This window comes from Penicillium griseofulvum (assembly GCF_001561935.1).
Source record: "Penicillium griseofulvum strain PG3 chromosome Unknown contig_10, whole genome shotgun sequence".
Classification (NCBI taxonomy): domain Eukaryota; kingdom Fungi; phylum Ascomycota; class Eurotiomycetes; order Eurotiales; family Aspergillaceae; genus Penicillium; species Penicillium griseofulvum.
The window spans coordinates 173,562-200,394 of NW_024467433.1; the positions used below are offsets into that span (position 1 = coordinate 173,562).

General features: G+C 48.7%; 11 protein-coding genes across 11 annotated transcripts; 4 read left to right on the forward strand and 7 right to left on the reverse strand.

The window, feature by feature from the left end:
* Window positions 1-1,269: 1,269 nt before the first annotated feature.
* PGRI_082630 (YbhB/YbcL family Raf kinase inhibitor-like protein) lies at window positions 1,270-1,905 on the reverse strand (the record flags this gene model as incomplete). The annotated part of the gene is made up of 1 exon (XM_040795977.1): window positions 1,270-1,905. The coding sequence occupies one exon, from the start codon at window positions 1,903-1,905 to the stop codon at window positions 1,270-1,272; it is 636 nt and encodes a 211-aa protein (XP_040650515.1).
* Window positions 1,906-2,496: 591 nt separating this feature from the next.
* PGRI_082640 (uncharacterized protein) lies at window positions 2,497-3,522 on the reverse strand (the record flags this gene model as incomplete). Its single annotated transcript, XM_040795978.1, has 1 exon — window positions 2,497-3,522. One exon carries the CDS (start codon window positions 3,520-3,522, stop codon window positions 2,497-2,499), a length of 1,026 nt encoding a protein of 341 aa, XP_040650516.1.
* A 1,486-nt stretch (window positions 3,523-5,008) lies between these two features.
* PGRI_082650 (uncharacterized protein) lies at window positions 5,009-6,932 on the forward strand (the record flags this gene model as incomplete). Its single annotated transcript, XM_040795979.1, has 3 exons — window positions 5,009-5,162; window positions 5,214-5,453; window positions 5,539-6,932. 3 exons carry the CDS (start codon window positions 5,009-5,011, stop codon window positions 6,930-6,932), a joined length of 1,788 nt encoding a protein of 595 aa, XP_040650517.1.
* Window positions 6,933-7,758: 826 nt separating this feature from the next.
* On the forward strand, window positions 7,759-8,365 carry PGRI_082660 (uncharacterized protein; the record flags this gene model as incomplete). Its single annotated transcript, XM_040795980.1, has 2 exons — window positions 7,759-7,902; window positions 7,973-8,365. 2 exons carry the CDS (start codon window positions 7,759-7,761, stop codon window positions 8,363-8,365), a joined length of 537 nt encoding a protein of 178 aa, XP_040650518.1.
* Window positions 8,366-11,132: 2,767 nt separating this feature from the next.
* PGRI_082670 (General substrate transporter) lies at window positions 11,133-12,814 on the forward strand (the record flags this gene model as incomplete). The annotated part of the gene is made up of 2 exons (XM_040795981.1): window positions 11,133-11,481; window positions 11,532-12,814. The coding sequence occupies 2 exons, from the start codon at window positions 11,133-11,135 to the stop codon at window positions 12,812-12,814; spliced, it is 1,632 nt and encodes a 543-aa protein (XP_040650519.1).
* A 728-nt stretch (window positions 12,815-13,542) lies between these two features.
* Window positions 13,543-14,929, reverse strand: PGRI_082680 (putative integral membrane protein; the record flags this gene model as incomplete). The annotated part of the gene is made up of 5 exons (XM_040795982.1): window positions 13,543-13,931; window positions 13,999-14,063; window positions 14,124-14,515; window positions 14,575-14,685; window positions 14,747-14,929. The coding sequence occupies 5 exons, from the start codon at window positions 14,927-14,929 to the stop codon at window positions 13,543-13,545; spliced, it is 1,140 nt and encodes a 379-aa protein (XP_040650520.1).
* A 1,619-nt stretch (window positions 14,930-16,548) lies between these two features.
* Window positions 16,549-17,875, reverse strand: PGRI_082690 (intradiol ring-cleavage dioxygenase; the record flags this gene model as incomplete). Its single annotated transcript, XM_040795983.1, has 3 exons — window positions 16,549-17,167; window positions 17,240-17,564; window positions 17,620-17,875. 3 exons carry the CDS (start codon window positions 17,873-17,875, stop codon window positions 16,549-16,551), a joined length of 1,200 nt encoding a protein of 399 aa, XP_040650521.1.
* A 1,036-nt stretch (window positions 17,876-18,911) lies between these two features.
* Window positions 18,912-20,802, reverse strand: PGRI_082700 (Major facilitator superfamily domain, general substrate transporter; the record flags this gene model as incomplete). The annotated part of the gene is made up of 4 exons (XM_040795984.1): window positions 18,912-19,836; window positions 19,896-20,357; window positions 20,511-20,627; window positions 20,681-20,802. The coding sequence occupies 4 exons, from the start codon at window positions 20,800-20,802 to the stop codon at window positions 18,912-18,914; spliced, it is 1,626 nt and encodes a 541-aa protein (XP_040650522.1).
* Window positions 20,803-21,566: 764 nt separating this feature from the next.
* On the forward strand, window positions 21,567-22,367 carry PGRI_082710 (SDR family oxidoreductase; the record flags this gene model as incomplete). Its single annotated transcript, XM_040795985.1, has 1 exon — window positions 21,567-22,367. The coding sequence occupies one exon, from the start codon at window positions 21,567-21,569 to the stop codon at window positions 22,365-22,367; it is 801 nt and encodes a 266-aa protein (XP_040650523.1).
* Window positions 22,368-22,620: 253 nt separating this feature from the next.
* PGRI_082720 (glycoside hydrolase family 131 protein) lies at window positions 22,621-23,553 on the reverse strand (the record flags this gene model as incomplete). The annotated part of the gene is made up of 4 exons (XM_040795986.1): window positions 22,621-22,989; window positions 23,046-23,210; window positions 23,259-23,395; window positions 23,445-23,553. The coding sequence occupies 4 exons, from the start codon at window positions 23,551-23,553 to the stop codon at window positions 22,621-22,623; spliced, it is 780 nt and encodes a 259-aa protein (XP_040650524.1).
* A 628-nt stretch (window positions 23,554-24,181) lies between these two features.
* On the reverse strand, window positions 24,182-25,835 carry PGRI_082730 (putative MFS sugar transporter; the record flags this gene model as incomplete). Its single annotated transcript, XM_040795987.1, has 2 exons — window positions 24,182-25,509; window positions 25,631-25,835. The coding sequence occupies 2 exons, from the start codon at window positions 25,833-25,835 to the stop codon at window positions 24,182-24,184; spliced, it is 1,533 nt and encodes a 510-aa protein (XP_040650525.1).
* Between the last annotated feature and the right edge of the window lie 998 nt (window positions 25,836-26,833).

Below are 26,833 nucleotides of genomic sequence, written 5' to 3' on the forward strand. Positions count from 1 at the left end.
TGAGATGCGGAATATAACCTGAGAACCCGTGAGATTTTCCAAGTTATCAAGTACCCACAGTAGTTGTAGGAGCAGGAAACCAAAGACGAGCGGTGATGATTAGGATAGTTCCGTCGACGCTCCATGGCTTGTTCTTGTAGGATAGTCAGTTCAACTTTGCATATTGGGGCGTGTGAATGTTGGAAATCACCGACGAAGCCCAATCCCTGCAGGTTGAAACCAAAAGGGCCCACTATTCGCATAATCACCGACCGGGGAGATATTATTGAATGGTAATCAATCTCCCCGACAAGTGATTGGAGTCTCATGAAGGCATCTGGCCAGTCATGGTAGTCAGAGCAGGCAGAGCAGGCAGAGCCAACACCCCGGAATGGGTAGAGTTGCACTGAGAAAGAGCGTTGTGTCAGCTGCCTCTCACAGAAAACTTTAAATGCACAAGGACTTTTCCCAATAGACTATCTATGGCACTTTTTGAGTGAAACATGCTCGAAAAGAACGACACATGTAGGTATGTCGGTGTAGATACTGGCTGGAGAGAATGGTTTCTGGCGGTTTATTTGTTTTGATTGCTGTATACAGCCAGGTTAAGCAATGGCAGTTAAAGGTTTGCTGCCAAATATTTGAATCTCATGATGTCCCAACGAGAGCATTCATCTCTCCAAAATGTGCCGAAAAGAAGCAAGTTACGGGAAAGGAAAGTACAAGCTTTCGGTTGATTGCTGTACCCAAGCCTGAAAGACAGCTTCGACAACAATCCATCCATCATCACACATCGGCTTTTTTTAACTCGACGATGATGTTAGCCGAATGAAGCGACTGCCAATTAGGGTCATTGGAACGAACTATGCAGACATTAAACAATTCCAGAATCGTGTCTGTCGAGGATCCCTGCTGAAATTGCACGGCAGGCAACAGGAGTGACGTAAACCCATATATGAAGGCTTCCATTGGTCGAAAGGCCTTTTTAACCCCAAAATGGGGCCAAACATTCAACTCCGATCTGACGTGAGCTATCACAGTATTTGGAATTGGGCTAGGGGGGTTGAGCTACTACTAATGTTCATTGCGCAAATTAGTCAGGAAATGCACATTAGAATTGAATATGATGATAGCAATAGATATATTGTCATTAGGACCTTATCGATACTCACATGAAGATCAGGAAAGAAATACACACCAAGTGCCGAAGTACCGTGGGCCTATTTTTCAAGCACCTCATGACCGTCCAAGCCGGGTATCCTTATAGAAAGCAGGTTGTGTCTTGACGACCTAGTTGGGCCAGGGCCTTTCAAAGATGCCAGTCCACTGTCCCCAGCCGACAACCTTACCCGTCATAGCGCGCTTGATATCCTTCTTGCCGACCTTCGCAGGGGTCTTGAACTTCAACGACTCGTTGAGGGCGATAACAGTAAACACGTAGCGATGTTTTCCGTGACCGAGGGGGGCACCAGCGCCGACATACGGCAATCCGAGGATGTTGGGCACGAAGCGCCAACCAGCAACGGTCAGACGGGAGACCTTAGCGTGTTCGTCTGGCTCGACGTTGGCAGCTTCGGCCTTGGTAGTAGTGGCTGGGATCGCCCAGAGGAGACCGTGGTGGATTACTAGGAATGGAATCGGCGGATCGAGGTCTTCACACAGGAGTATATACTCCTTGACTTCCTCGCAACAGTTTGGAGCTGTCCAGTGTAGCTCAGGAAGGGAGCCCATGCCATCTTCTGCCTTGCAGGTACAATGAAGTGGGAGCTTGGAGCCTGAGGGGCCAATATCAGGTGCTTCGAGAGTCATATTGGGCTCGGGAAGGTCTTTGAAGGCCTGGCAATGAATGATTTGGCGCGAATCATGGCCACGGATTGGGTACAGTAGCCGGCCAAGGATGTATGCGAGATAATGTAGCACTTCCATAGTATGTAGATTTGATGGGATTTCAGATTTGAGTTCTTTTTGTGTGAAGATGAAGAAAGAACAAAAGTCGCTTTGTTGACGTTAAGAGGAGTGGAGGTGCGGCCCGATTGGGAAGCCGCCCTGCACCGGCCCGGAATCGGCAAGTGCGACTGGACCTCATCTTTTTATGTTCTTTTTTCTTTCTGGGGATCTTTTATGTTTCCAGTTGGGATACATTCCATTTGTATATGCATTTAAACATTTAAGCTCCATGCTGTAATGCTTGAACTCGGTTTCCAGGACGAACATGTGTTCCTTCCTTGGCGCTTTCATGTTTCCGAACCATATGTCACGACATCCTCACAGCTTATGTTGTACTCCCTCGAGTCCTTGTGATGGTTCAACTTACCAACCCGTGGCCAATCTGGTTGGTCCTGTTTATTCTAGCATCTGTGCTTAGACAATGTCCACCTGGTGCATGATCTTGCGTTTTCAACCCAGAGTTCCAGCGATAAAGGATGATAGCAAAAGCTCTATTGGCGCGATGAGATGACAAAAAGGATATCAGTCGACACGTTATTTGACAGGCAAACCGGTATTTGAGTGTTTCAGTTAGGATGCAACGACGCTGGCATAACCTTTAAACTCCCCGGTTTCCTTCGCGATGAGTGGAATCTCATCTTCAGCCAAGGAGGCAAAAGTCTCCTTCTCCAACGGAGCCCATCCCAATTTTCGAAGTCTATTCGCTCTATTCCGGGCATTTGAACCGACCACCATCCCCGAATAATCCCCGAATAGATCGCCCCACTGTTTCTCCGGAATGGATCTAGGGGTGGAGTCACCAATAAGCCCCATCTGCTTTAATATACGCCCAATCTCAATAGCGCATTCACCCCAGAACAACTCTTGGCCATTCTCACAAAAGAAGTAAGGGTTACGAGAGATCTCCCCGACGGATGCGCATTCCATCCAATGAAGAAGAACCATATATCCCCTAGCAAGATCTTTGACATGAATCTGATTCCAAATAGCGAACCCCTTCCCAATTTGACCCGCATAACCATGTTTGATAGAGAACCGAATGAGCGTGGGTAATTGGATTGAGAGTCGCTTCTCTCTGGTGGTTACACCGTAGATAAGGGGCGGAATCATGATGGCGATTTTGGCGTGGGAGGCTAGTTCTTTGCCCGCCCGGAGGATGGCTAGGTCGATCTGTCGATGCGATGCAGAATCGGGGAGGGCGTTTATCTGTGCGGGCTGGTCATCGTCAAAGATGGTATGACTCTTGTAGTCGCCTTGGGCCGTATCTGATAGCAAAGTTGCTCCACTATTGTGGATGTAGATTGTTTTCAGTCCTCGTGCCGCGCGCTGTCTGATACCATCGATGATTGCTTCGACAGATGGCAAGTGGTCCGCAGTTGCGGTGTGAAAGACAATGTCACTACGCGCGACCTGGTCCGTGATCACTGATGCATCGTATAGATTACCAACTACTGTTTCGACACCCAAGTTGGCGTAATCTGCAACAGCCGATTCACGACGGACAAGGGTTGTAACTTTATAGTTGGATACGAGGAGAAGGTCTATGATCTCCCCACCGATAAATCCTGGACCAAGGAGGAAGACAGAAGCAGGCATGTCGAAGGATGACAGGATCAGTTGGTCGGGAATCTGTGTGCAACTTGTCTGTTAAATATGGGTGACTACAGGCTGACGTCGCCGCCGATTATTAAGACTTCGCCTTAACCTTCCATCCAGGATATATACCTGGGTAGGATTTGTTTCATTTTAAGACACATCGCAGATAAGTCGTGAGAAGAACGCCTCGTGGGGGGCATTAGCATATACCGGAGTGCCTATGCATATAGTGAACTACTTATCAAGTTGCCTTAGGTCCTGTACATAAATTTAGGCCCATATTTCCATCAGTTTCTATACTAGCGAGGTTCTTTATGCTGTTTGTCATATATCTCTTTGTTATTTATTGTTGTCCCTGGAGCTATATATATTGGGTTGATCGCAGTGGTTCTCCATCATCATTATATATATCATATATCTCGATACTTGGTTAGTCTGACTTGTTTCCGATATAGATGTAGTAGGTCTATCAACTTCATCACAGATTTCGTCAAAATAACTTCGATAGACTTCCTACCCAAGGAAAGCATGTTGTCCCTACGAAAGCCACTCCTATTGTATTAGTTTGAAGAAGATGTCACCGAAGGACATCATTATTCTTGCCACACGGGCCAAAGAAGATCTCAGCGGCTGATCACGAAGACAAGTGGAATGTCACCAAGATGTAAAAGCATATTGGAATTTCCAAAATTGAAGAAGACTTTGCAACACGATATCACCGGTCACACTTGGCCACCGGTGTTGTGAAGCGGCGAATGAATACCTGCTTGATGTGTCAACTCCGCAAAAATCTGGCAGAAATCAAGCTAGCAGATAGCAACAGAGCGTGAACATGAAGCAAATTCTCCCCGAAGTCAACTACAGGGCATTATCTACCAGCAGAAGATGGTGGATAACGGTGGGATTGCCTTGTTCCGATCTTAATGGGTCTCTCTCCCATCACAAGGACAGACAAGAACATACATGGTCAGCATCTGGTATCTCGGTGCATTTATACGGAATAGGCCGTCTAATGGTTGCGTGTTGGTCCCAATCACCCATGTGATGCCATTTATCCCTAGCGATACCTCGAACATGAACGGGCAAGTTACAACCAATATGGTGAGTTGCCAAAGGTGGTGCCCACGAAGAAGGCGTTTTGAGAATGGAGTCGCTTCGATCACAGATTGTCGCTTTATGAAGATGGGCGACGATAATTATTCGTATCTTTCAATCCTTTGAACAATTGACAGGTGGATGCCAGGCGTACGGTAATATATGTGTTCACGATCATATAACCTCGATTCTAGTAATTTACAGAATAAGTAGATATCACTATATAACTCATGTCTTATTATATCTATAGAAATTGAAGGTATTCCCAAAGGGGTGTAGATCTTGCCGATCCAATGACATCATCAGGAATGCTCTGGAGCTTCCGCCCGCATCCGTGTCGGTGTACCTGGGTTTCCGAATTTTTTGATTCCTTGGGAGAACAAACTTCTCCATGTTATCCTATATATCTGCCTCGCCAGATGAAGGCGTACAGCAGCGACCACCCCGGTATGCTGGTGAAGATACCACCCCAACGACTCGTCGGGAGATCCTAGGATGGTACTCGTACGGAATCGCGGCTGAGGTGTTCGCGGTCTGCGGCGTAGGTTCGTGAAAGTGTATACGCACAAAGTAATCGAAATACTTATCTTAATCAGGATCATTCCTACCCCTCACATTGGAACAATTAGCCCGAGAGCGAGGTACCCTACAAACGAGCCGCCTTCCATGTATCGGACCATCGGCAGGGAATAGCACAAATGGTGAAAATGGCCAATGTGTGGTCCCGGTCTTTGGCCTCGAAATCAATACAGCCAGCTTCGCCATGTATACCTTCTCGCTGGCAGTGCTCATCCAGGCGCTAACACTAATATCGTTCAGCGCGCTGGCGGATTACGGTATGGTTGCAGAACGCCGACTAAGAATCTATAGAGCGAAAAAAGGACATGAGTTAACGTCAGATTTGTTTGGTTGGATGTTTAGAGAATAACCGCAAGACATTGCTTATGACATTCGGATTTGCCGGTGCACTCGCCAGCATGCTGTTCGTATTCATTGTACCGCCAATCTTCATTCTCGGGTCGATATTGGTCGTCGTCGGTGTGACCTGCCTCGGTTCATCATTCGTTGTGCTGAATTCTTACCTGCCCGTCCTCGTCGCGAATGACCCATCTCTGCAAGATAGGAACTCCGCGGAAATGTCAAGCTTCGACCGGGGCGCGGGTAGCCCGGAATGGAATGGGGACAGGGATGCGGATGATGACAGCTTAGACGGGCTTCAGCCCCCGGGTCAGCCGCAGAGCCCCTTAGAAACTGAAATGGGATCCAAGGCCCCGCCCTCGTCCTCACCGGAGCTGCAGCTGTCAACTAAAATCTCCTCTAGAGGCATTGGTCTTGGATATTGCGCAGCGGTATTTGTGCAAATCATCAGCATTATCATGCTGATCACATTATCCAAGACCGCGCTTGCAAAAGCGTCACCTAGTCTTCCCATGCGATTTGTATTGCTTCTAGTCGGCATTTGGTGGGGCGCATTCACCCTGGTCACTCGTAATTTGCTCAAGGCACGACCGGGACCTCCGCTGGACACGGTCTCCACCAAAGGGGCAGGAAGATGGCGAGCCTGGCTGCGCCTGGTCGGCTTTGCATGGAAATCTCTATGGAACACCGTCAAAGTAGTGATGAAACTACGCGAAGTTCTCATCTTCCTTGTGGCATGGTTCCTACTCTCCGACGCGATGGCGACCGTCTCCGGAACAGCAATTCTCTTCGCGCGCACTGAACTGAAACTGAGCACCCCCTTGATTGGGCTGCTATCCATCACTGCCACAGTATCCGGGATGACGGGCGCATTCCTATGGCCACATGTGTCTCGGTACTTCGGACTGCAACCGAATCACACGATCATCCTGTGCATTGCCTTATTTGAGCTTATCCCACTTTATGGTTTGCTTGCTTACATCCCGTTCATCAAAAACTGGGGTGTGTTCGGGTTACAACAGCCGTGGGAGATCTTCCCACTAGCTATCGTACACGGGGTAGTTTCGGGTGGATTAGCCTCATACTGCCGGTCGTTCTTCGGACTATTGATTCCCCCTGGTAGTGAGGCTGCCTTCTATGCTCTTTATGCTGCTACAGACAAGGGAAGCTCATTTATTGGACCCGCTATTGTGGGTGTTCTTGTCGATGCGACCGGTCAAGTCCGGAGTGGCTTTTTCTTCATTGCGGTTCTAATTATTCTTCCAATTCCCCTCATTTGGATGGTTAATGCAGACAAGGGCCGACATGAAGGTTTGGCTATGGCTGAAACCCTGGACAAGTCACACGGTGGGTCCGCTGATTCCCAAGAAGCCGAAGGACTTTTAGCTCGCGAGTAGACAATTAGACTAGACTATATATACTCGAACATGGGATATTTAAGACATAGATTATAAACAACAATCGGCCACTTATGTGAGCTTTTTTTGTTTTTAGTAGTCTTTTTTTCTGAATTATTTTTATCGAGGAAATGCAGAATTTTCTCCGGGTAGGCAGAAGAATCAAGAGAAACTTGGAGAAAAACTTTAAGCATTCAAGGATATTATTGGCGAGCAGTTTTAAGGGTTTTTTACGTTTGAGAGTGTCTCAATTCAGGGTCGAAAATAGCCCCCGGAGGGTTCAAATTCCACAATTTGGCCCCAGATCAAGCCTTTTAAGTAGGCAGTGAGAGAGACACTATGTGGATATATGAATTTCACCCTCCAATGAAACATCCCAATTCAACAACGGGTATTCGACAAGTTCACTTCTCAACCAATTAACGAAGTCAAAATCCTCTAGCTCCGCCGCTAAAGTGGACTATACAGGGTCTTGACCGAACCCTTCGGTATGTTGTAGCCTAGGTGTGCCGTGTCTTATCCAAACAGAATTCGGAGAAATTACAGAGTTTACCTTCATAGACATGTTTTGAATGTCTAAAAAAAAAGTTGGTGAACCAAAAAAAAAAAAACGAAGAGAATATAAGATTCACACGTTCTGTTCGAAAAGATGGCAAAACCCGACGGTTCTTCTCTACGATTCACGATCATAATCCTCACGATGCTCGTCATTGTTATTTTATCGTCTTTATTTCTACTTGCCAGTGCACAACCATGGAAACGAGGTCACTTTATCGAGCCTGTTACATCTTGCTCTCAACTCCCATCGTACAACAATCACACCAGGATGGCCGGGCCTTGGACACTCAAGGTCGACACCTGCTATAATGGAACTGCGACTGGGGGGCTATGCAGCATCGACGGCTTTGAAACAAGCAGTGATGTCACACGACAACGAGAAGACAGACCTAACACGATCGAGCATGGATTTGTAAGTTCCTTCCGTTCGATCCGTTACATATAAACACCAGAAAACACCAAGTGAACTAACACAAATTCAGATCTCGATCGTAAGTGACAAGGACAACGTCAAAACGACCCTCCGCTGCAACGGCGCCCTAAACAGAATCGAAGCACACGTCCTGTCCGGACCCGCCCCGGGTGCCTTGGATTGGCACGCCGTCGGGATAGACCACAACCCTAGCACAGGACGACTGGTCTGGGGCAAGCCCAAAGCCGAGCCTGTACAGGCGTACAGACATTACATCCGCGGTCGACCCGTTGAAGGATTGTTCCTCGGATCGAATAATGAGACGAACTGGGTGGTGCGCTCATCTGGGAGGGATGTGAGCGTTATGGATATGAAGCCGTATTGGGTTATGCGATTGATGATTCCTGAGACGAGTATTCGGGAGAATGAGTATAGGACATTAATTCGGATTGATGGGAGCTGAGTTTGATTGTTTTGGATTGCATGGCGTGGTTGTTTTGTTTTCTGTTTTTATACCCCTGGCGATGCATACAGCGGTGTTGTTTTATATTGATTTTATGCGCTTCAAATGATATTTAATGGAGTTATTTCTATACTCTTCGGATACACAAGCGTCTACAGATATATTCCCGCCTTACGTGACATTGCGGTGAAGGATGTCGATTCGCCTCTCAACCGTTTCGAGTTATGTTTATCTGCGGTATTCTCCTCAACGAACGTTGTGATTTTCCCATAGTGTTCTGAAAGCCAATACATCATGACTTCGAGCGCGACGTAGTAATAGTGGGAGTATCACACCAGCGCTTCCATGCCATTGAAGCTGACAACTTCTAGATGGCTGATCGGAGATTGCATAACCCTATGATCCCATATGGAGAAGGAATGCGACGAAGTTATCCTAGAAGTCTTTACGCTTCTGGATTGATATCTCTTATTCAGACCTGATCAGCGTGTTAGAGACACATTCGTATCTGGAACTATAGGGATTAGAAGGTCCGCGGGTATGTAGGAAATTCGCTTAATAAAGTACTGGCTCAATTTGTATGTTGACACCCCTAGAGCTTTGGCTGTCCTAGACGGTAACTCTCTCCTTTGACTGCTTCCCTTGGCTTCATGGGTCGGCGAAATTCGGTGTTTCGATTGTTCTCCATTTGATCTATGCTATTTCTTATGCTCCATGTTTCGTCCCCTGTGCCTTGTTTGTCAGGCTGTGAATGTTTGCCAGTTCTCCAGGGTATAAAATCCCCAGTTTCTCTAGCTTATAAATATCATCGACTTTCTCTTCATCTTCTCATGGCCGTGCACAAGGCTATTGAGCGGACCAAGTCCAATGTCGTTCCTCAACACAGTGTTGTGCTCATAGCGCACCATGATCGAATACTTCGACGCTCCGGTATATTCCATGCTCGGCTTTGCAAAGGTCTGGATAACATCATAAACAAAGGAACCAGTCATTAGAATTGGTTGGAATTGACAGCCAAAAATGGTAGATGTTGATATAAACCCCCAAGGAAAAGGGCCGTTGGGATTGGCATGATGGTGGGTATCGCCAATGGCGAACCTCAGACTATCCTACCTCCTTGGAGATGGTATGATAATGTCTAGAGTTCGGGGAAACTAGGGACGTGGTTGATGCCATGTTGCGAATATGTCGAGGGCTGCCTGTAACCCTTTGAGGAAAGCTCCCACCTGAATAATGGCACTTAATAGTACATCAAGCCCATCCACAAAGGGTGAGAGCTGAGAAAGTGTGGGTAGACGCGCGAGTTACCATAAGTTACCATGAGGCCGAAAAGGCCAAACCTGATATTGGGAAGCTGTAGCCGGCCCTGGTTGCCTTTAGCCGTCGAAGGATCAGATATATTGACGCCTATACTGCGCCATATCAAGGTTTCGCCTTTTGAGCATCAGGATGCCTATGATAGGTGACCAGTAAGGGGGATCATATTGTGTGACACGGATGGCATGGTGTGGGCAATACTGGAACACACGGGTTGGTGCAGGGAAGAAAGGGCGAGAGAAAGAGCAAGGGAGAGGGATGGTGCCTTTCTGGGAAGCCTAAGGCAACAGACGAGATGGATCAAGCAGACCTATTTCGGCCAACAATTCGTGCACGATTCATCAATCTTCATTTCCCTGCCTTTATCTTTCTGACAACTATCAGGTTGAGCCATGACTAGCCACAGCCCTAGACAAATGAGGACCTCGATGATTATGGAGAAACCTCTATTCACGCCGGTATTACCCGTGGAAGCCCACTTGGTCTAGACCATTAAGGTGATATGATTGGCCAGAAAGCCGAGTATGCTGCTCGTGAGCTGCCTGGGCCGAGAGAATGGAAGATTTCATATAAAAAAGTCGGGTGGTATGCCGAAGCGGCAAGTCTGGGTAGCCCCTCGGGGATCGGAGAGGCACCACATGTGAATAGCAAGTTCAAGCTGAATGGAAGGACCGATCCCTGCCCAAAAGAATGGTACGCGTTCAAGAAAAGGTACGAAAACCCCGGATTCCCCAGAGTTTAGAGAAAACAGTTGCTACATCGAGAATCCGGGGAGGCTGCAACATCACCGATGGGTCAATATCACTGGCCCGGCCCGATACACCGTGACAGGATATCTTCAAGCCACCTGACAAACAATTCTTCCAATAAGAAAAAAGATTTCGCCGAATTTTCATCTGCAATTCTTCCGAGGTTCAGGTGCGGCTAGTTTCTCCGTTACAAGAAGGGAATAGCTTCATTTACACATTCCGGGGGCGTTCACGCTAACCGACTAAATCCAATCAGATCGCATTATAGTATTCCTCCTCACCTCGCTTCCCCAGACACTAACACCACTGCCGGCTGAATTCATCTTGTAATTCCCACCTACCAATATGCTTACTGCTGATAGGTGCGAATTTTACACCTTCATGTCCGTCGTTCCAAAGTTGGTCTAGACGAGCCGGCCTCGATGGTATACGACTCACAAATATCTTTCTCCAATCTATTCAGAACAGCAATTAGCCTGAACACTACATGGGCTGATCACAGTCTGGGTATCATGTGCCAAATTGTCCTTGCTTTCTCCACAACCCCGGACGCACGCTAATGCAAATGTGGATCATAGCTGTTGGGATCTCGCTATTCGGATGTGACAATAATCAACTTATATAGACGATCGCACCCCCCTGTCTGAGACTTTGTGGGATTCTGTATCAGAGTCATCAATCGCCATATCTCTCTGTTCACCATGGCGTCCAATGATACTGTGCTTGCGGTGGAAAAGGTTGCCGCTAACCATGTGGAAGATACCCTGGGCCACGGCGCAATCCACGAGGCCAAACAAGCTACCGATGATGAGCACTCCCAGACGCTGATGCAGGCCTTGCGTGAAAACCGCAAGGCTGTTATGTGGTCTGTTTTGATCTCTGGGTGCATTATCATGGAGGGATACGATACCATCCTAATGGGAAACTTCTGGGGCTACCCCTCATTCAATAAAAAGTATGGACAGGACTATGGTGGTGATATCGGATGGCAGGTATCTGCAGCTTGGCAGACCGGTCTAAGCATGGCCAGTACGGTTGGATGTATCTTCGGTGAGTTCTCTTATCATTTTCTACTAGGATAAATACTAACATGACCATAGGCGGTATCTTGAACGGATATATGGCGTCCAAGTACGGTTACCGAATTGTTATGATTGTCGCCCTTGCCGCTCTCACGGCCTTGATCTTCATCACATTTTTCGCCAACTCCGCAGCAGTCCTCCTTGTCGGCCAGGTACTTTGCGGTCTCTCATGGGGAGTGTTCGCCACTGTTGGACCAGCATATGCATCTGAAGTATGCCCCACCGTGCTGCGCGGTTACCTCACCATCTACGTCAACTTGTGCTGGGCCATCGGTCAGCTCATCGCCTCCGGTGTCCTCTACGGACTCGTCGACCGAACGGACCAATGGGGCTACCGTATCCCCTTCGGCCTGCAGTGGATTTGGCCTGTTCCTTTGATTGTTATTTCTTGGCTCGCGCCCGAGAGCCCCTGGTGGCTCGTCCGCATGGATCGCCTAGAAGATGCCAAGCGCAGTGTTCGCCGACTCGGCGGCGGCAAGACCGAAGACCAGATCAACGGACAAGTCGCGATGATGTTACACACGATCAAGCTCGAATCCGAGATTGAGGCCGGAACGAGCTATTACGAGTGTTTCAAGGGAGTTGATCTGCGCCGCACCGAGATCTGCTGCATGGCCTTTGTCGGTCAGATTCTTTCCGGTAGTACATTCGCCTACTCACCTTCCTATTTCTTCATCCAAGCCGGCCTGAGCGTAACCCACTCTTTCCAACTCGGCGTGGGCTGCACTGCCATTGCATTTACTGGAACTTGTTTCTCCTGGTGGCTGATCACCGGATTCGGCCGTCGCACGCTTTACGTGTGGGGCCAGGGGATCCTTTGTACGATCCTCCTCCTAATTGGCATCCTGGACGTGTCTTCCAGCGCGAACGGCATTATGTGGGCGCAAGCCGGACTCTGCTTCGCCTGGCTCTTGACCTATTCCCTAACCATTGGACCGATTGCATACGCCATTGTCTCAGAGACATCATCTATACGTCTTCGCCCGCTGACTGTCTGCCTCGCCCGCACAGCATACCAGATCATCAACGTCGTGTCCCAAGTCCTGGAGCCATACTTCATGAACCCAACAGCGTGGAACGCCTCCGGCAAGACCGGATTTTTCTGGGGTGGCACCGCGTTCATTGCCTTCGTCTGGGCATTCTTCCGTCTCCCGGAGGCCAAGGACCGCACCTATGCAGAGCTGGACATTCTGTTTGTCCAAAAGGTTAATGCGCGCAAGTTCTCTTCGACTGTCGTCGATATCTATGCGGTTCACACTGCTGAGTCGCAGGATCGTCTTGTGAATGAAAAGACGGATTAGACTAAGTGAAATCAAATTAATAAATAGGGGCATACCCCGGTGGTTGTGTATAACGCCATGTGTGAATTGACTTCGCACGTTTTAGCAAATAGTGAATTTAATACCCAGTGGATTTGAATATAGCTTCCTAGAAATAATTAAAGAACGAGCCTTTGAGCTACCTAATCCGGCTCGATGGTCACAAATTGCCTTCATTAGCGCTAAATAGAAACGATAGAGCTTGGACATCGTGGGATCAGGATTGGCACTATCGGTAGATCTTGCCGATCTGGACAAGGCTAGTACTTCGAGACTAAAAAGGCAGAAGCAAATAATCATTAATTTGCTATTATTACCATTGCTTTTGCCACAGGTATTCAGCCTGTTGAAAATTTAGAGATTCAGGTGAAACATATTTTGCCTTCAAATATATAATTCTCAGACATCCCCCGCTAGTGGCAGTGGCAAGATAGGTCTGGGCGATCTAATGAGACATACGATGGATATTGTAGAATCACCAGTCGCCTAGCTTAGTGCCCTGGTATCCAATAACCGTTCAAATTAAACAGCGCATGGCGATTGTCTGACCTAGCAACGACTGAGCACACAGGCCATCCCTGCATAAGAAACCTGCCCAGGCCCACCTTTCGAGCGTAGTGTCAAGGAAAACAAACAATTTAGAATAGTCATAAATTTATACAAAGTAATATAAGTATTAAAATAGATATGCACAGGCCTAGACCTGCATGTCATGAATTGCGCACAGACACGCGAACAGACCTCTCGACCTTCCACCCGGGAGTATCCTCGGCATTAGTCGGAGTCAGGTCCTCCTCACTAGAGCTAGGCTGTTTCGCGTGAGCTCCGGAGATAGTCGTCGTGACGCCGTGGTAATCGTCACTTCCTCTCCCAGTCCAGAGCTGATGCTCGTCACGGGATATATGCTTCGACGGCATGGAGCGGTGGTAGCCGCCAGCGACGTTACCGCTTAAAGGAAAGGAGCTTGGTGTGCGACTTAGGGCATTGGATGAGCCGTCGCGAAGAAAGCGCACTAAGGGACGGAGTGTTGTGAGACAACCTGCTGTGATACCGATTCCAGCTTCGACGTTTGACCAGATCGAGATTTGGTAAGTGGCATCTGTTGATTTGTTAGTGGGTCTGCATTGACAGGAGTAGCCTCGAGGCCGAGATGAAAGCGTGCGTACATAGGAAGTCTCTATCTTTGTAGTGGTGAATGAATGGGATGCGAATAATGACCGCAGCACTCGCACTAGAGGGATGTTAGTAGTTGCCACCATAGATCAAAGCCAAGTGCACCGGGATAACGAACATGCAACCGATACCCAAAATAGCGGCCATAGCGCCCTTGGTGCGACTGTTCATGCGCAAATCCCAGATCAGCGCTATCGGAAGCAATCCAATAGTCAGGTCGGTGATAGCAGCGCCGACACTATACAAGTAGGCGATAGCGAGGAGTGAATTTCTATTGATGCATGAGCCATGGGCGGTAGGTTGCGCATGGTTCCAGAAATAGCTGACGGGTGTGCACTGGAACATGGTGAAAAAGAAAAAGATGATGCCAATGGCAGCGGAGAGAGTCATAGCGGCGTAGAGAATATAGGCGTGAACACGAGAGACGGTGATGCGGAGAAGGGCGATGATGATTGAGACTTTTGCGGCGACGCAGGTCAATACATAGAAGAGTTGGGCTATCCACCAGCACTGTTGAAGTATGTGAGTTTGGGTCGCAGGGTGTTGAGGTGTTAGGGTCAGGATCGTACCAGCATTGCGCTATGGTAGTCGTCCGGGCGTGTAGTGAAATAAGCCAATTTCCTGCCGAGTCCGTATTTACATCCAATGATTCCGCAGAGGGCGAAGACTACGTTGAAAGCCTGCAATGTAAGGAGAGGTATTAGATGGTGTTCGCGTTGTGGAAGGTGCAGGTTGGCTCACCATAGCTATAACCATAGTTCCATCATCCCACCCCCAAGCACGAACGACTTGTGTGCGAACGAAGCATCTTAGCATAACTGTGAATAGGGAGATAGCGAGGAAGACGGAAGTAACGATCAAAATGGCCTTGTTTCGGCTGCCATCGAGGTGGCCCGCCTCAAGTTCCTCAAGTTTAACGTCCATAATGAACAAGCGGAGGGCATGAAGATCCCATCCGTAGTTATAGAAAAGACCAAAAAGAATTCGACAAAATGGAAGAGCCGCTCGGGGTTATATTTGAAGATCCCCACCGGCTATTCTAACTTCAATAAACCTTGACATTGTTCGCTCTAGACCTCCAACTTTCCTACCGAAAGTCCTGAAGTGGGCACCCAGCCTTGAAAATGTGGGAGTAACCCCTGCAAACGTGAATGATTGAACAATAACACGCCTAGTGGGGTGCGATGGGCATTGATCTACGGATCGCGACTATTTTCGATAGATCGGCATATGGGATGACCCAAATGGGCCGACATGTTGGGGTTAGAGTACAGAGCGGAGTTATTTTGCTGTTTGGAATTTTGGGTGACTCCAACAGGGATTCTGACATTTGCCTTCGGTTACGCTGGATGAATTGGAGGCTATGGAGCGATTTTGGTGGCACAACGTGCACTGACTTTCGCCATGCCGGATTCCCTCCTCTTCAGGACTCCGGCGCCGCCCGTCGTTTAGAAGTCGAGAACATAACCTATGGAAGTGGCGTTTTAGCGAAACAGGGGAACGTAGCCACATTGGTCCTCGTGTGGAATGATTTGTTGCATCTAGAAAGTTGCCATGGTTTCAATTGCAGACCCACGTTTTACGATCTTAATGATCCTACCGGGAACGTGGGTGAGGTTTCCTTTCCAGATCCATGGAAACATTGAACTTTACCCCCCCAAAGTTTTAACTTAAATTCCCAACCGTGGAAACAATTGATATTTTGAATTTTGAGATTCCCCAATTTCCTAATTGAAAGCCATGCAATACTTAATCAGAAGCATCTCGCAGGCCTCGGTGAACATGTGCGAATTGATTGTAGGGCTGGAATCCTGGAACCCTATATGAGAGAAATGGTTAACCTGCCTATCTAGGCAGCGCCATGTCGAAGGCAAACTAGCACTAGTTCAAGGCAAACGGAAAAGAATATCCTAAAAAATCCAATTTTAGTCCATAAATAAACATGACTCGTGTACTCCGTACTCCGTAGGCAGTTAAATATACTATGTTGTATGTGAAAATTTCAACTAGGACTGGCTAGAGACCGGTGTACCGTCCCGTCCCCAACTCTATTGGGAAGATGTGCGGTTGACACTACAAAAGATCTACGTTAGGATACAGCTAGGCTCAACAACCCGAAAAAAGGAAAACCTAGCCTGAGTTCAATGATTTCACAATCGTCAAAAGCTGCTGTCCGTGCGCGTCTATTCTCACACTAGCCTGTTACAGCCACCATTGCGGCCGCTCAGGGGTCAATTGTTCGTGTTCGGCCCACTTCCGAGCCCTAACTCGCGTGCTGGGTTTTATCACCATATAGATGTTCTTTACAGGAAAATAAGGAGAGAAGCAACAAATGGAAAACGTCTTTATGGAATGCGCTCAATGATCCTATCTAAAAATACCTCTTTGTTCGTATATAACAAGCCAGGGTAATGTTTTACAAACAGTTTCTAGTAAACAAACGTAATGCGGGATATCCTGATGGGGTTTTGCTTTTCAAAGTGGGGCAATTTCACTGTCACATTTCCCGGCCGACGAATTGAGTACATTCCCTCGTCTATCCTTTAAGGAGAGACACTAGAGGAGGCGGATGGAGTGGGACCAACACTACCAGTACCACTAGGAGGAGAACCAGAGGCACCGGCGGGACCACCGCTACCACCACCGAACGAGCTATCAGAAATTTGATAACCACCATCAGCACCGTGGAAAGCAGCAATATTGTAGTAGGAGTCATCAGTGTAATCAGCAGTGGTGTTGATTCCAATCTGGATCCAGGCGAACAACCCATCGTCCAGACCCTCACCGAGGTAAATGTACTCCGGGAAGGGATCGTAAGCGCTGTCAGCCTGTTCGATACTCCACATATCCTCGGCGTTTGAGGTGATCTCCTGCGTGTTGGTGTTGTAGGGGTATGTGTTCTCGACGGCACTGCGAAGGACCTCGTTCCAGAAGAGCTGACCGATGTGGGCCACGCTACCGGTGTCCGCTTTGAGTGTCTTGTTGGGTAGGAGGGTTGCGTTGAGGTGCGTGAGGAGGTGGGTGTGTGTTGCTCGGCCTTCATAGTGGCCTGGGATGATGCTTTCGAAGGTTGCGACGCCGTCGCGGTCCGTCTGCTGGATACCACGCAGGTAGGTTGAGTCCCAGCCGTCTGCGGCGTAGTTGCCTGACATTGAGATTCCACTATTCAGACGACGGTTAGATATGAGGAATTTTGTTTCAATGGAAACGTTAGTCGCTACGTGGGAAACTTACCTGTAGACACCGGTGGCATTGGCTTGCCAAATGTCGACCACTGCGCCAGGGACGGGCTTGCAGGTAGTCACGTCGATGTACTGCACCTCGAGGAAAACATCCACACCATCCGAGTACAGCTCCTCCTTGACATTTTGGCGCACAACCTCGCCCCAGACATAGTAGGGACCATCAGTGATTGTGGGCGACAGAACGAAGCTAGTGTTAGCACCGAAGACGACAGACTCCGGAGTCGCGGGGCTGTAATCGAGAACGCCAGTGCGATTGTGGTCGATGGCTTCCCACTTCTCCAGGGCAGCAAGATCACGGCGCCATTTCTGGGAAGCTTGATGTATGTCAGCTGGTGTGTCCCCGACCATCTGACAAATGATCCGACTTACAGGCAGTGATCCCGCGCTTCTGACGGAGTTTCTTGACAGTGCTCGAGCGACGGGCGATGCTACGCTTGTTCAACTCGCGCGCATGCAATGTGCTCTCGCAACCGCCCAGGGATCGCTTAGCGTGGGCGGCCATGGCATCCCGGGTATGGATCTCACGCTTCACGGCGTGAGGATCATGCTTCTCTCCTGGGTGGGCGATGGTAGGGGCCGCCAGACATGCAGCTGCAATAGCGAGGAATTTGGATAGCTGGACCATTTTGAACAAGATAGAATTGCCTTGGTGGTTTCTGGAGGGCTGGACATCATGGTCGCGACGGCCTGGATTTATACCTCTTCATGATACCCCCATGGCCTCCGGACGCGTGTCGTTCAGCACAGGCACGGCATTCCCAACAGTAGGATTACCGGTGTGCGTGAATCTCCAATGGCTTAGTGCTCAATGGTCACAGGTTCGGACTATCTCCCACACAAGCTTGCTTGGCGCCGCGTCAACAGTTGATAGATGCTGGTCGTTGCCAAATATACCCCACGAGCTTATTCAATTTAGGGAAGATCGCCAGGAGTCGGCAAATCACAATCCATCAATTGCAAACTAATTCTGTTGAAGCATTTCCTAATATAGTCCTAGCGGGCCTCAGGATTGCGCCTCGAAGCTGATGGCTGATTAAGCGGAGCGGTAGGCCCGAGGCCTTCTTCTCTGCACCTGAGCACATAGGGTCCTAAATAGGGGCACTATTTTCCTTGCGCTCTTAAACTGTTGGCTTGGCTTAGTTTGATTGATGCTGTATCTCTGTGGAGAGGAAACTTGACCCGTGGCATAGGCCTTGGACTGATAATGTGCGCCGAGAATATATCATCATCTCCAACACAATATGGTTGCCTGCCTAGCCTTGGCGCAACGACGCCTGTGGGGCTAGATGATGGGAGTATCAAGCTTAAATTCGCTATTGGCACTAATTATACCTACAACATACTACCTACATTAGTCGCTGCAGTTGGCAGATGATGAACAGACCATGTGCTATTGGAGGAAACAACATAGCCGTGTGCACTCACCTAGTCTTCTTTGTGGCGTATGCTCCATGATAACATTGATATCTGCCTACCTTGGCCAATCCTAATGTTTCATCTTAAATTACACATTAAATGCTTTCCAGGTAAGCTAATAAATCACAATTGTACACTGTTCCGAAATTAAACACATATATGGCACATATTTGCCCACCCATTGGTTGGCGTTCACTAGTATTCAGTAGGCACACAGGCCCACCCACCCTCAACACAGTGAGTTATCACAAAGGTGTGCTTTCGGAGGACTGATCCTTTTCACTGTCGTTACCAGGGTCAAACATGGCCTCACGCATGAACGGACTTCTCCGACGAATGTCTGGCCCTTTGAGCACGAGCACAACAGGGACAATTGATAGGGCAAGTCCGATAAAGCCAAGCAATGAGCCAGCCCATCCATAGCCCAGGTTCTCGAAGAGCTGATAAGACGCAAGAGGCAGGAAAGCGCCAAAGGTATTGCGGCCCAATGAAGCAGCCGACAATGCCGAAGCAGCGTATTTCTCGTACGCATCAGTCAAGTAATTGACCACAGCCATGTAGATAGAGTAGATTCCCACGCCAGTACAGCCAATTCCTAGCGCTGGCACAATCCAATGGACAGAACCGTCCCCGACACTAGCCCAGCCGTACCAGAAGAGGCCACCCGCAAACAAGAGACTGCCTGGGATAGAAGTATACAGCCGCGCTTCTGGGATAGCCTTACCCGGACGCTCACGATTACGACGGGCAGACCTGAAGTAGATCCAATCTTGGATAGGGTTCAAAACCGTGCCAATCACAGCTCCGACCGATATAGCCAGCTGAACTAGACCGGTCTGGAATGTGCTCCAGCCATAGTTTGCAGTAAAGGTCTGGGCGACACTCGAGAAGAAGAGGAACAGAATTCCCCATGCGAAGCTGACCCATAGGGTAAAGAAAATGACCACAGGTTCAGTGAGGAGCATGCGAGTTGGGCGCTCGAATGAAATCTGAATAAGCTTCAAGACACTGGTGGTGTCCAAATCGGCTTCAGCGTAAATAGGGCGACCAGTCTCGAAGCGGAGCTTCTTAGCACGTTTCTTTAAAATCACATCTGCACGTGTCTCGCGAAGAATCAACCAGAAGACTGGTATCAATCCTGCGTTGTAAATGATCTGAATGATGAAGATCCTAAATTTTTATCAGCAATGTTCCCCATATCAGTAGAAAGATTTGAATGCAAAACTTACCATCTCCATGGGCTGCTTCTATGAATTTGTAGAATTGCCGATCCAATAAATGGACCCAAAGCAATTCCAACGACACTGGTGAATCCAAATAGAGACATGGGCAAACTCCGAGCTTTGTCACCATACCAGACATCACTGATGCTACCACCAACAATGTTGATGGATACCGAAGACGCACCACCGCCAAAGAATCGAGTAACGACTAGCGTGGCAAAATTCTTCGCAAAGGCCGAAGGAAAAAGTGATATAACTAGAATCACATATGCAACAAAATACCCAGGCATACGCCCCGATGATTCAGTCAATGGTACGAAGATCATCGGCCAGAAGGCGGCACCCATATTCCAAGAGGTCGTCGCCCACGCAAGATTTGGAAATGGCACATTTTGGACATGGAAACGCTCTCCCATGTAATCGTTACCGGCACCGTAGGATCCAGCTGGCAGGCCTGTCAGGATTGAACTATAATATGTTAGCACTGTGTTCCTTCAAATGGGACACAACTAGGTGACTAACATGAAACAAATAGTCAGAGTGAGAATCCATTTATATGTTTTGCTCCAATTGAATCTAAGTTGTCAGCACAATTCTTAAGAATCATTTTCTGGGTCTTACGGGTTATCCGGATCATCTGGGCCATTCCAGGTATGTATCTCGATGTCCTTGCTATCGCGCAAAGGGTGACGGCCGACATGGCCTATGTGACTGTCACGCTGAAAGAACGAATGCAATCTACAACATGGTGAGCTGGTTGCAGTTACTATAGGTCATCATCTTCCACCCACCTTGAGAGAAATCCATCTTTAAACTGGTTGTGATGCAGGGTACTGGCTGTGGACGATCGATGTATATGTTCACCTTCCTGCACAGGCTGAGTCGAAGGGATTCCTTCAGGTTGACCTTCCATTTTTCGAATGAGTACCTAAAAGGTAGTTCCTACATCACAACCGTGGAAGTGGCCGGGAGATTGATTTTATGCGATTCATGGCTGAGTCTACGACTATTTGTCGTGTCCGTCATCACTTTTTAGGGCTCTTTATCCTTTTGTTCTGTTACATTTACAAAGTACAAGATCTTAGAATTACTCCCATGGACTGAATGCCGTGAACCCGATTGTATACTCTCCATTGGACTATAAAAGTGGGGCGAACCCCCACGCCCAGGAATCTCATAGATTGCCTAACTGGGCATTTTCAAGAAGATATAGCAATTGAGGAAGATTGTACCATTATGAATCAATTTGTAAGATTCCACTGCCAATATCAACCTCAAACACAACATTATCAAAATGATGTTATGGATGTGAGACTTGAAGAATCCCAGTTGAACTCATGATGTCACTGCCCCGCCATGCGTCCCCACCCGGATTGTCTTGATTGAAGTCATTCGATGTGATTCGATCTCATTACTGGACATGCCAAGTTGGCTGGAACAGTTGAGGCCAACCTGATCAAGCCGGCTGCAGGAGGTCTCTGCTGGCCCATCTGATCTGATGTCAGCGTAAAAATAACCCATGAAGTCATTGGCGGCGGGGGACATATATATAAGCCACGTTCATGTCCAAAGTGAGGATCATATAACAACATTACTCTCTCATCCATTATCCTCAAACCATACAAACATACCTCATTACCTCCGCCTCTCCCTCTTTCCTCCAATCTCTTTACCATAATGCCTATCCCTGTCCCCAAAGAGAACCGCCTCCTCGACCTCCTTAGCCTCAAGGGCAAGGTTGTCGTTGTAACCGGAGCCTCCGGAGCCCGAGGCATGGGAATCGAAGCCGCCCGCGGCTGTGCCGAGATGGGCGCCGATTTGGCTATCACATACGCCTCCCGCCCCGCAGGCGGCGAGAAGAACGCCAAGGAACTCTCGGAGGAGTACGGCGTGAAGGTCAAGGCATACAAGTGCGACGTGGGCAACTGGGAAAGCGTGGATACCCTCGTGAAGGACGTGCTCAAGGACTTCGGCAAGATCGATGCCTTCATTGCGAACGCCGGCCGCACAGCCGACAGCGGCATCCTTGACGGATCTGTGGAGGACTGGAATGAAGTCATCCAAACCGATTTGACTGGTACCTTCCACTGTGCCAAGGCAGTTGGCGCTCACTTCAAGGAGCGTGGAACTGGCAGCTTCGTCATTACATCCTCGATGTCTGGCCACATTGCCAACTTCCCCCAGGAACAGACCTCATACAATGTTGCTAAGGCGGGCACAATCCACCTTGCCCGCTCACTGGCCAACGAATGGCGCGACTTTGCTCGTGTGAACAGCATCTCACCTGGTTACATTGACACCGGGTTGTCTGATTTCGTTGCGAAGGATGTTCAGGACCTCTGGAACTCCATGATCCCCATGGGTCGCAACGGTGATGCGAAGGAACTTAAGGGTGCTTATGTTTACCTCGTCAGCGATGCCAGCACTTACATGACTGGTAACGATATGCTCATTGACGGTGGATACACCGTGCGGTAAAGGGTTCATTCTGTACAATAATATGAATTACATGACTAGTTTACGATAAATCAATTCATTCTAGACTCCATTCCTGCTCCACGAGACGTAACAGTACCCTAGATGGATGACGTCATGAGATCATTTATACCAAAGTGGATCATTTGACAGGTTTGTCGTGTTTGCAAAATGTTTGTCTTTATTCCCTAGAGGGCCGATGGCTAATCCCCTTGTCAAGCAAATACAGATCGCATCATGAATTTTGGAGCTATATTCATGCAGGACCAGCAATACCAGCAGTGATCGGAGCCTCCTCGACAAAAATACCAGACCAGAACCAATCCTCCGGAGCCGCATCCTTGCCCCCGTTATCGAGTCGCAACTCGCCAACATGCCAATCCGCGGAGTTTGTCGAAGTCGACGCGCCGACAGCGGGCACAACCTGCTTTAGGTCATCTGCCCCGTTCGACGCCCACAGTCCAACAGTTTTCGCGTCGAAATCAATATCATAGGCGAAGTTGTACCATTTTCCTGCCTCCAACTCAGTTTCCCAGTGCGAGACTCCACCAATGCACCAGCGGAGTTTGTTATCATCGCCCGAGGTGCCGCTAAGTGCGCCGTATTTCAGCTCTGTGAAATGGCTCTGTGGTGGAAATACTGTCAGCTGTCGGTTGCTTAGACACTTTGGGGGAGTCATACCTCGAAGAACGCGATCTGATGCTCGAAGCTCGGATTCGGTGCATTCTTCTCTTCTGTCTTCAGCGAGAAATGGTAGAACAGGTGTCCGCTCCCCAGATCTGCCTTGGTCTGGGGAATGATCTCGGATCGTTCCATGGTTTGTCCATTCCAGAAGGACGTGCCATCCTAGCTGTTATGAGCTTCTAGGTCCCTTGATCTTTAGATATGACCTACAATCGTTATCCGAATTCCCTGTTCCTCATTTGTGGCGGCCGGGTTCTTGTTCTCAGGTGAGAGACCTAGGTACTTTTCTGTGGCTCCACTTCCGTGAATATACCACTGATAAGCGCCGACTTGGTTAGACCACGACCCTTCTTATGTGTCAGTCTTAATCAATAGCAACACACGAGACTACCTTACATTCGTCGAAGTCAGCGACGCTCGCAGAGGCGTCGAATAACCCGCTCCATCGGACCTTGCCGGCTTCGGCTACTATGGGGAGAGAGACAAGCCATGCCAGAGACCGCATTTTGGCGAGATGGTTGGAAGTTCGCGTTATACTGGGTGATTTAGAGGTGGGATTGGGTGGCTTCCAACTATGGATGACCCTATTGCGAAGGCTATTATATACCTATTCCTTAGGTGAGACCCGCCGGATATAACACGGAGGCTATGGATAGCATGAAACCAGGGTGGTTTGAGACAACCATTGAAAGTCGGCGATATTTCGGGGTATCACGCTAGCCACCATCAAAAACGCCCTGTTCGTGATAATCCCGTCACCAAGAGAGTAAACGTCAAAGGCCTTCTCCATTGTCTGTAATTTCTTCAACAACCCCGGATTGGCGCAATTAACATCCCCAAATTGATCGACAGGCGCCACCCCAAATAAGTCACGGAAATAAGGATTATTACGATGAAACTCTGCAGCTTAGCCTGAAACAGTGCTAAGTATGAGAGTGAGACGCCGGTCGCATCGGACCGATATGCCCGTCCCAATCTACTTATTTACCCACAATATGGAACGATTGAAATAAGCCAAGATAATGCTTCTCATAATTTCAAAATAACCGGTCGCTCAAGGGACACGATCTAGAATCTTATGTACAAATCCCGATAAACTCGCGGGACTCTCATTTCATAACTTCGTGAATGGTTTATACCTTGGGCTTCTCAGCCATGGCATCATCGCTACTTTCAACCTCCTTGGCATCGATGTTATGAGCCTCGGCAACGTGCATGCGGGGGAGTGAGCGAGCAATACGGGGCGGATCGAAGATACTCCGCGATTGCAAGAATATTTCATCAATCTCCTCCAGCGTGCGGCCATTAGTCTCCGGGAAGAGGAAGTAGACAGTGGGCACGATGGTGGCGTTCAGCACGGCAAAGATAATATAGTATTGCCAGTCGATGGTAGCGAAGCCAATGGGCGTCACCTCAGCGAGGAGGAAGTTGAACGTCCACACGGCTGCAGCGGAGACGGCGTTGATAGATGCTCGGCATTGGAGGGGAGCGACCTCTGTGGCATATAGGAATGTCAAGCCGGAGTATCCGACTGTGAAAATGAACACGAAGACGAAAAGGAACACCACGGCACAGACCAAGCTGCCTGTGTTATCATGAACAGAGGTGGTACCTGCTAGGATTGCCATCGAGACAGCCATGCCGGCCGCACTCCACAGCATGAGCACGCGGCGACCGAGACGATCAATAGTGTAATAGGCCAGTAGGCCGCCAAGAGGCTGTGCTAGACACATAGCAGCAGCGAGGATACGAGACTGGATTGGATTGAGTTTCAGATATTGCTCGAAGATGGTCGTCGCATAGATCGTGATCAGATTGATTCCACACATCTGCTGGAACATCTGACCCATACATGCGAGAACAGTGCGATGGAACAGTCTCTGTTCGCCCATTGTGAGCATATCCTTCCACGAACCTGATCCGGACAGGGCCAGGGAGGTCTCGATATCGCGTATCTCGAGGGTGATTTTCTCAGCTTGAGGATCGACGTCGTCCAGCAGCGCCATGACCTCCCGCGCCTCTTCGTTGCGGCCTTGTTTAACCAGCCAACGTGGTGATTCGGGGAAGAGCATCACGAATCCCATGACCATTAGTGAGAGAAGGACTTGGAAAGCCAAAGGGAAACGCCAGGAAACGGAATTGGCCTTGACGAAGAAGAACCCGAAGTCGACCCAGAGTGAGAAGGCGATACCGCCGCCGATGAAGATACCGTCTGTCACTACGTGCGCGCCACGCTTGTCGGGCTTGGAGATCTCGGCCTGCCAGACGGGAACTGTAGCGACGTAACCGCCAGTGCCATATCCGAGGATTATTCGTGCAACGATGAACTGTGGAAGGGAGAAGGATGTTGCCATCAAGATAGCGCCAATCATCGAGATGAAGGAGGTGAATAGGATGACCTTCCTGCGGCCGAGCTTGTCACCGAACTGAATGCATGATAGTGAACCGAATATTCCACCGACTGTATACAATGCGACTACTGTGCCTGAAAGAATATTGCGTGAGAAATTATCCTGGTGATGGATACACAAAGGAGACCATCTGCGGTCAACCTGCGCCGCTGGAATGATGAGTGGGCTTACCTTGAATAGTCGAATTGTAGGTCTTCTCTTCCTCGGATGCAGTGAGGGTGTTCATTTGTGGGAACGTCTCAGCGAAAGACTCCAGAGTCAACAGACCCCCCATCACACCTTGATTGTATCCATAAGTGACAAAGGCTGGACACACGACCAACCACATAATAGCCCTATTGAGCGAAGGGCCTCGAAGGCCGAAATACGGTGCCATTGTTGCAATATTGAAAAGAGGCAAATTCACTCGAAATTGGAGATCATGCTGCACCAATTACCTCAATAAAATTGGATATAAACATATATACACTCATTTGAGACGGCGAACGCCGCCCACCGGACGATCTTGATACTGGTGGAACCGAGGAGTACGTGGGGCGACGCACACCCCGGAGCTAAGAATGACAGTTCCCATTGGCGAGGGGTAGGACCTAAGACACATCGGGTCAAGTCCTCAAGAGGAGTGGAGAAGAAATGGTCGAGTGTCATCGAAATGGAAGATAATATTAGCTAAAAAGTCTTGGTTTCCCCAGATTCCTGACTGACGGGACGGGATGATGGATAATGCAAGCTGTACGGGTATCCCCAGGAAGCTTGCTTCACCCTTAACCAAAGCTGGGGTAAGATGTTCTCTATTAGTACTCCGTATATTAGCTAGAGTTTGCAGTATGGATCACTCTCTGTCATGTATGACGGTCTTCCCCACATCGGACCTGGCCGATGGAGACTTCTGCCATTTCTGCCTCGGTTTAAGATAACACAAACCGCGTGTCATGCTTATTTGTCTTCAATGCTGGAACTTGTAGCCGACAGCTTATGTACTGGCTGCATCACTATGCTCGTCGTAGCTGCATAAAGCATGCACATGAAAACAAGTAAGAGAGAACTCCCGGGCCTAGGGCGATAGCGACCTCGGGAAGGGCTAATATTATAAATCACTTGATAATACTCATTGGTCTATATCAATTGAATGTACGTGAACCTCAGGGGCATCACTATCAACAACTATATCGGATATATTATACCTTGATTTAACTCCACTCCTTCTCCATGGGCCGTGAATATTTCACAGCTGAATCTTTATTCTTCCTTAATAGTAAATCTACTCCATGACCGTATCTTCGGCCCGTATATGAAAAAGACAATAGGTACAGGGAACAATGCCGCTGTAAGACAGCCTAGCAAAGTCATCGCCCAAGGGACGCCCAGGTTGTG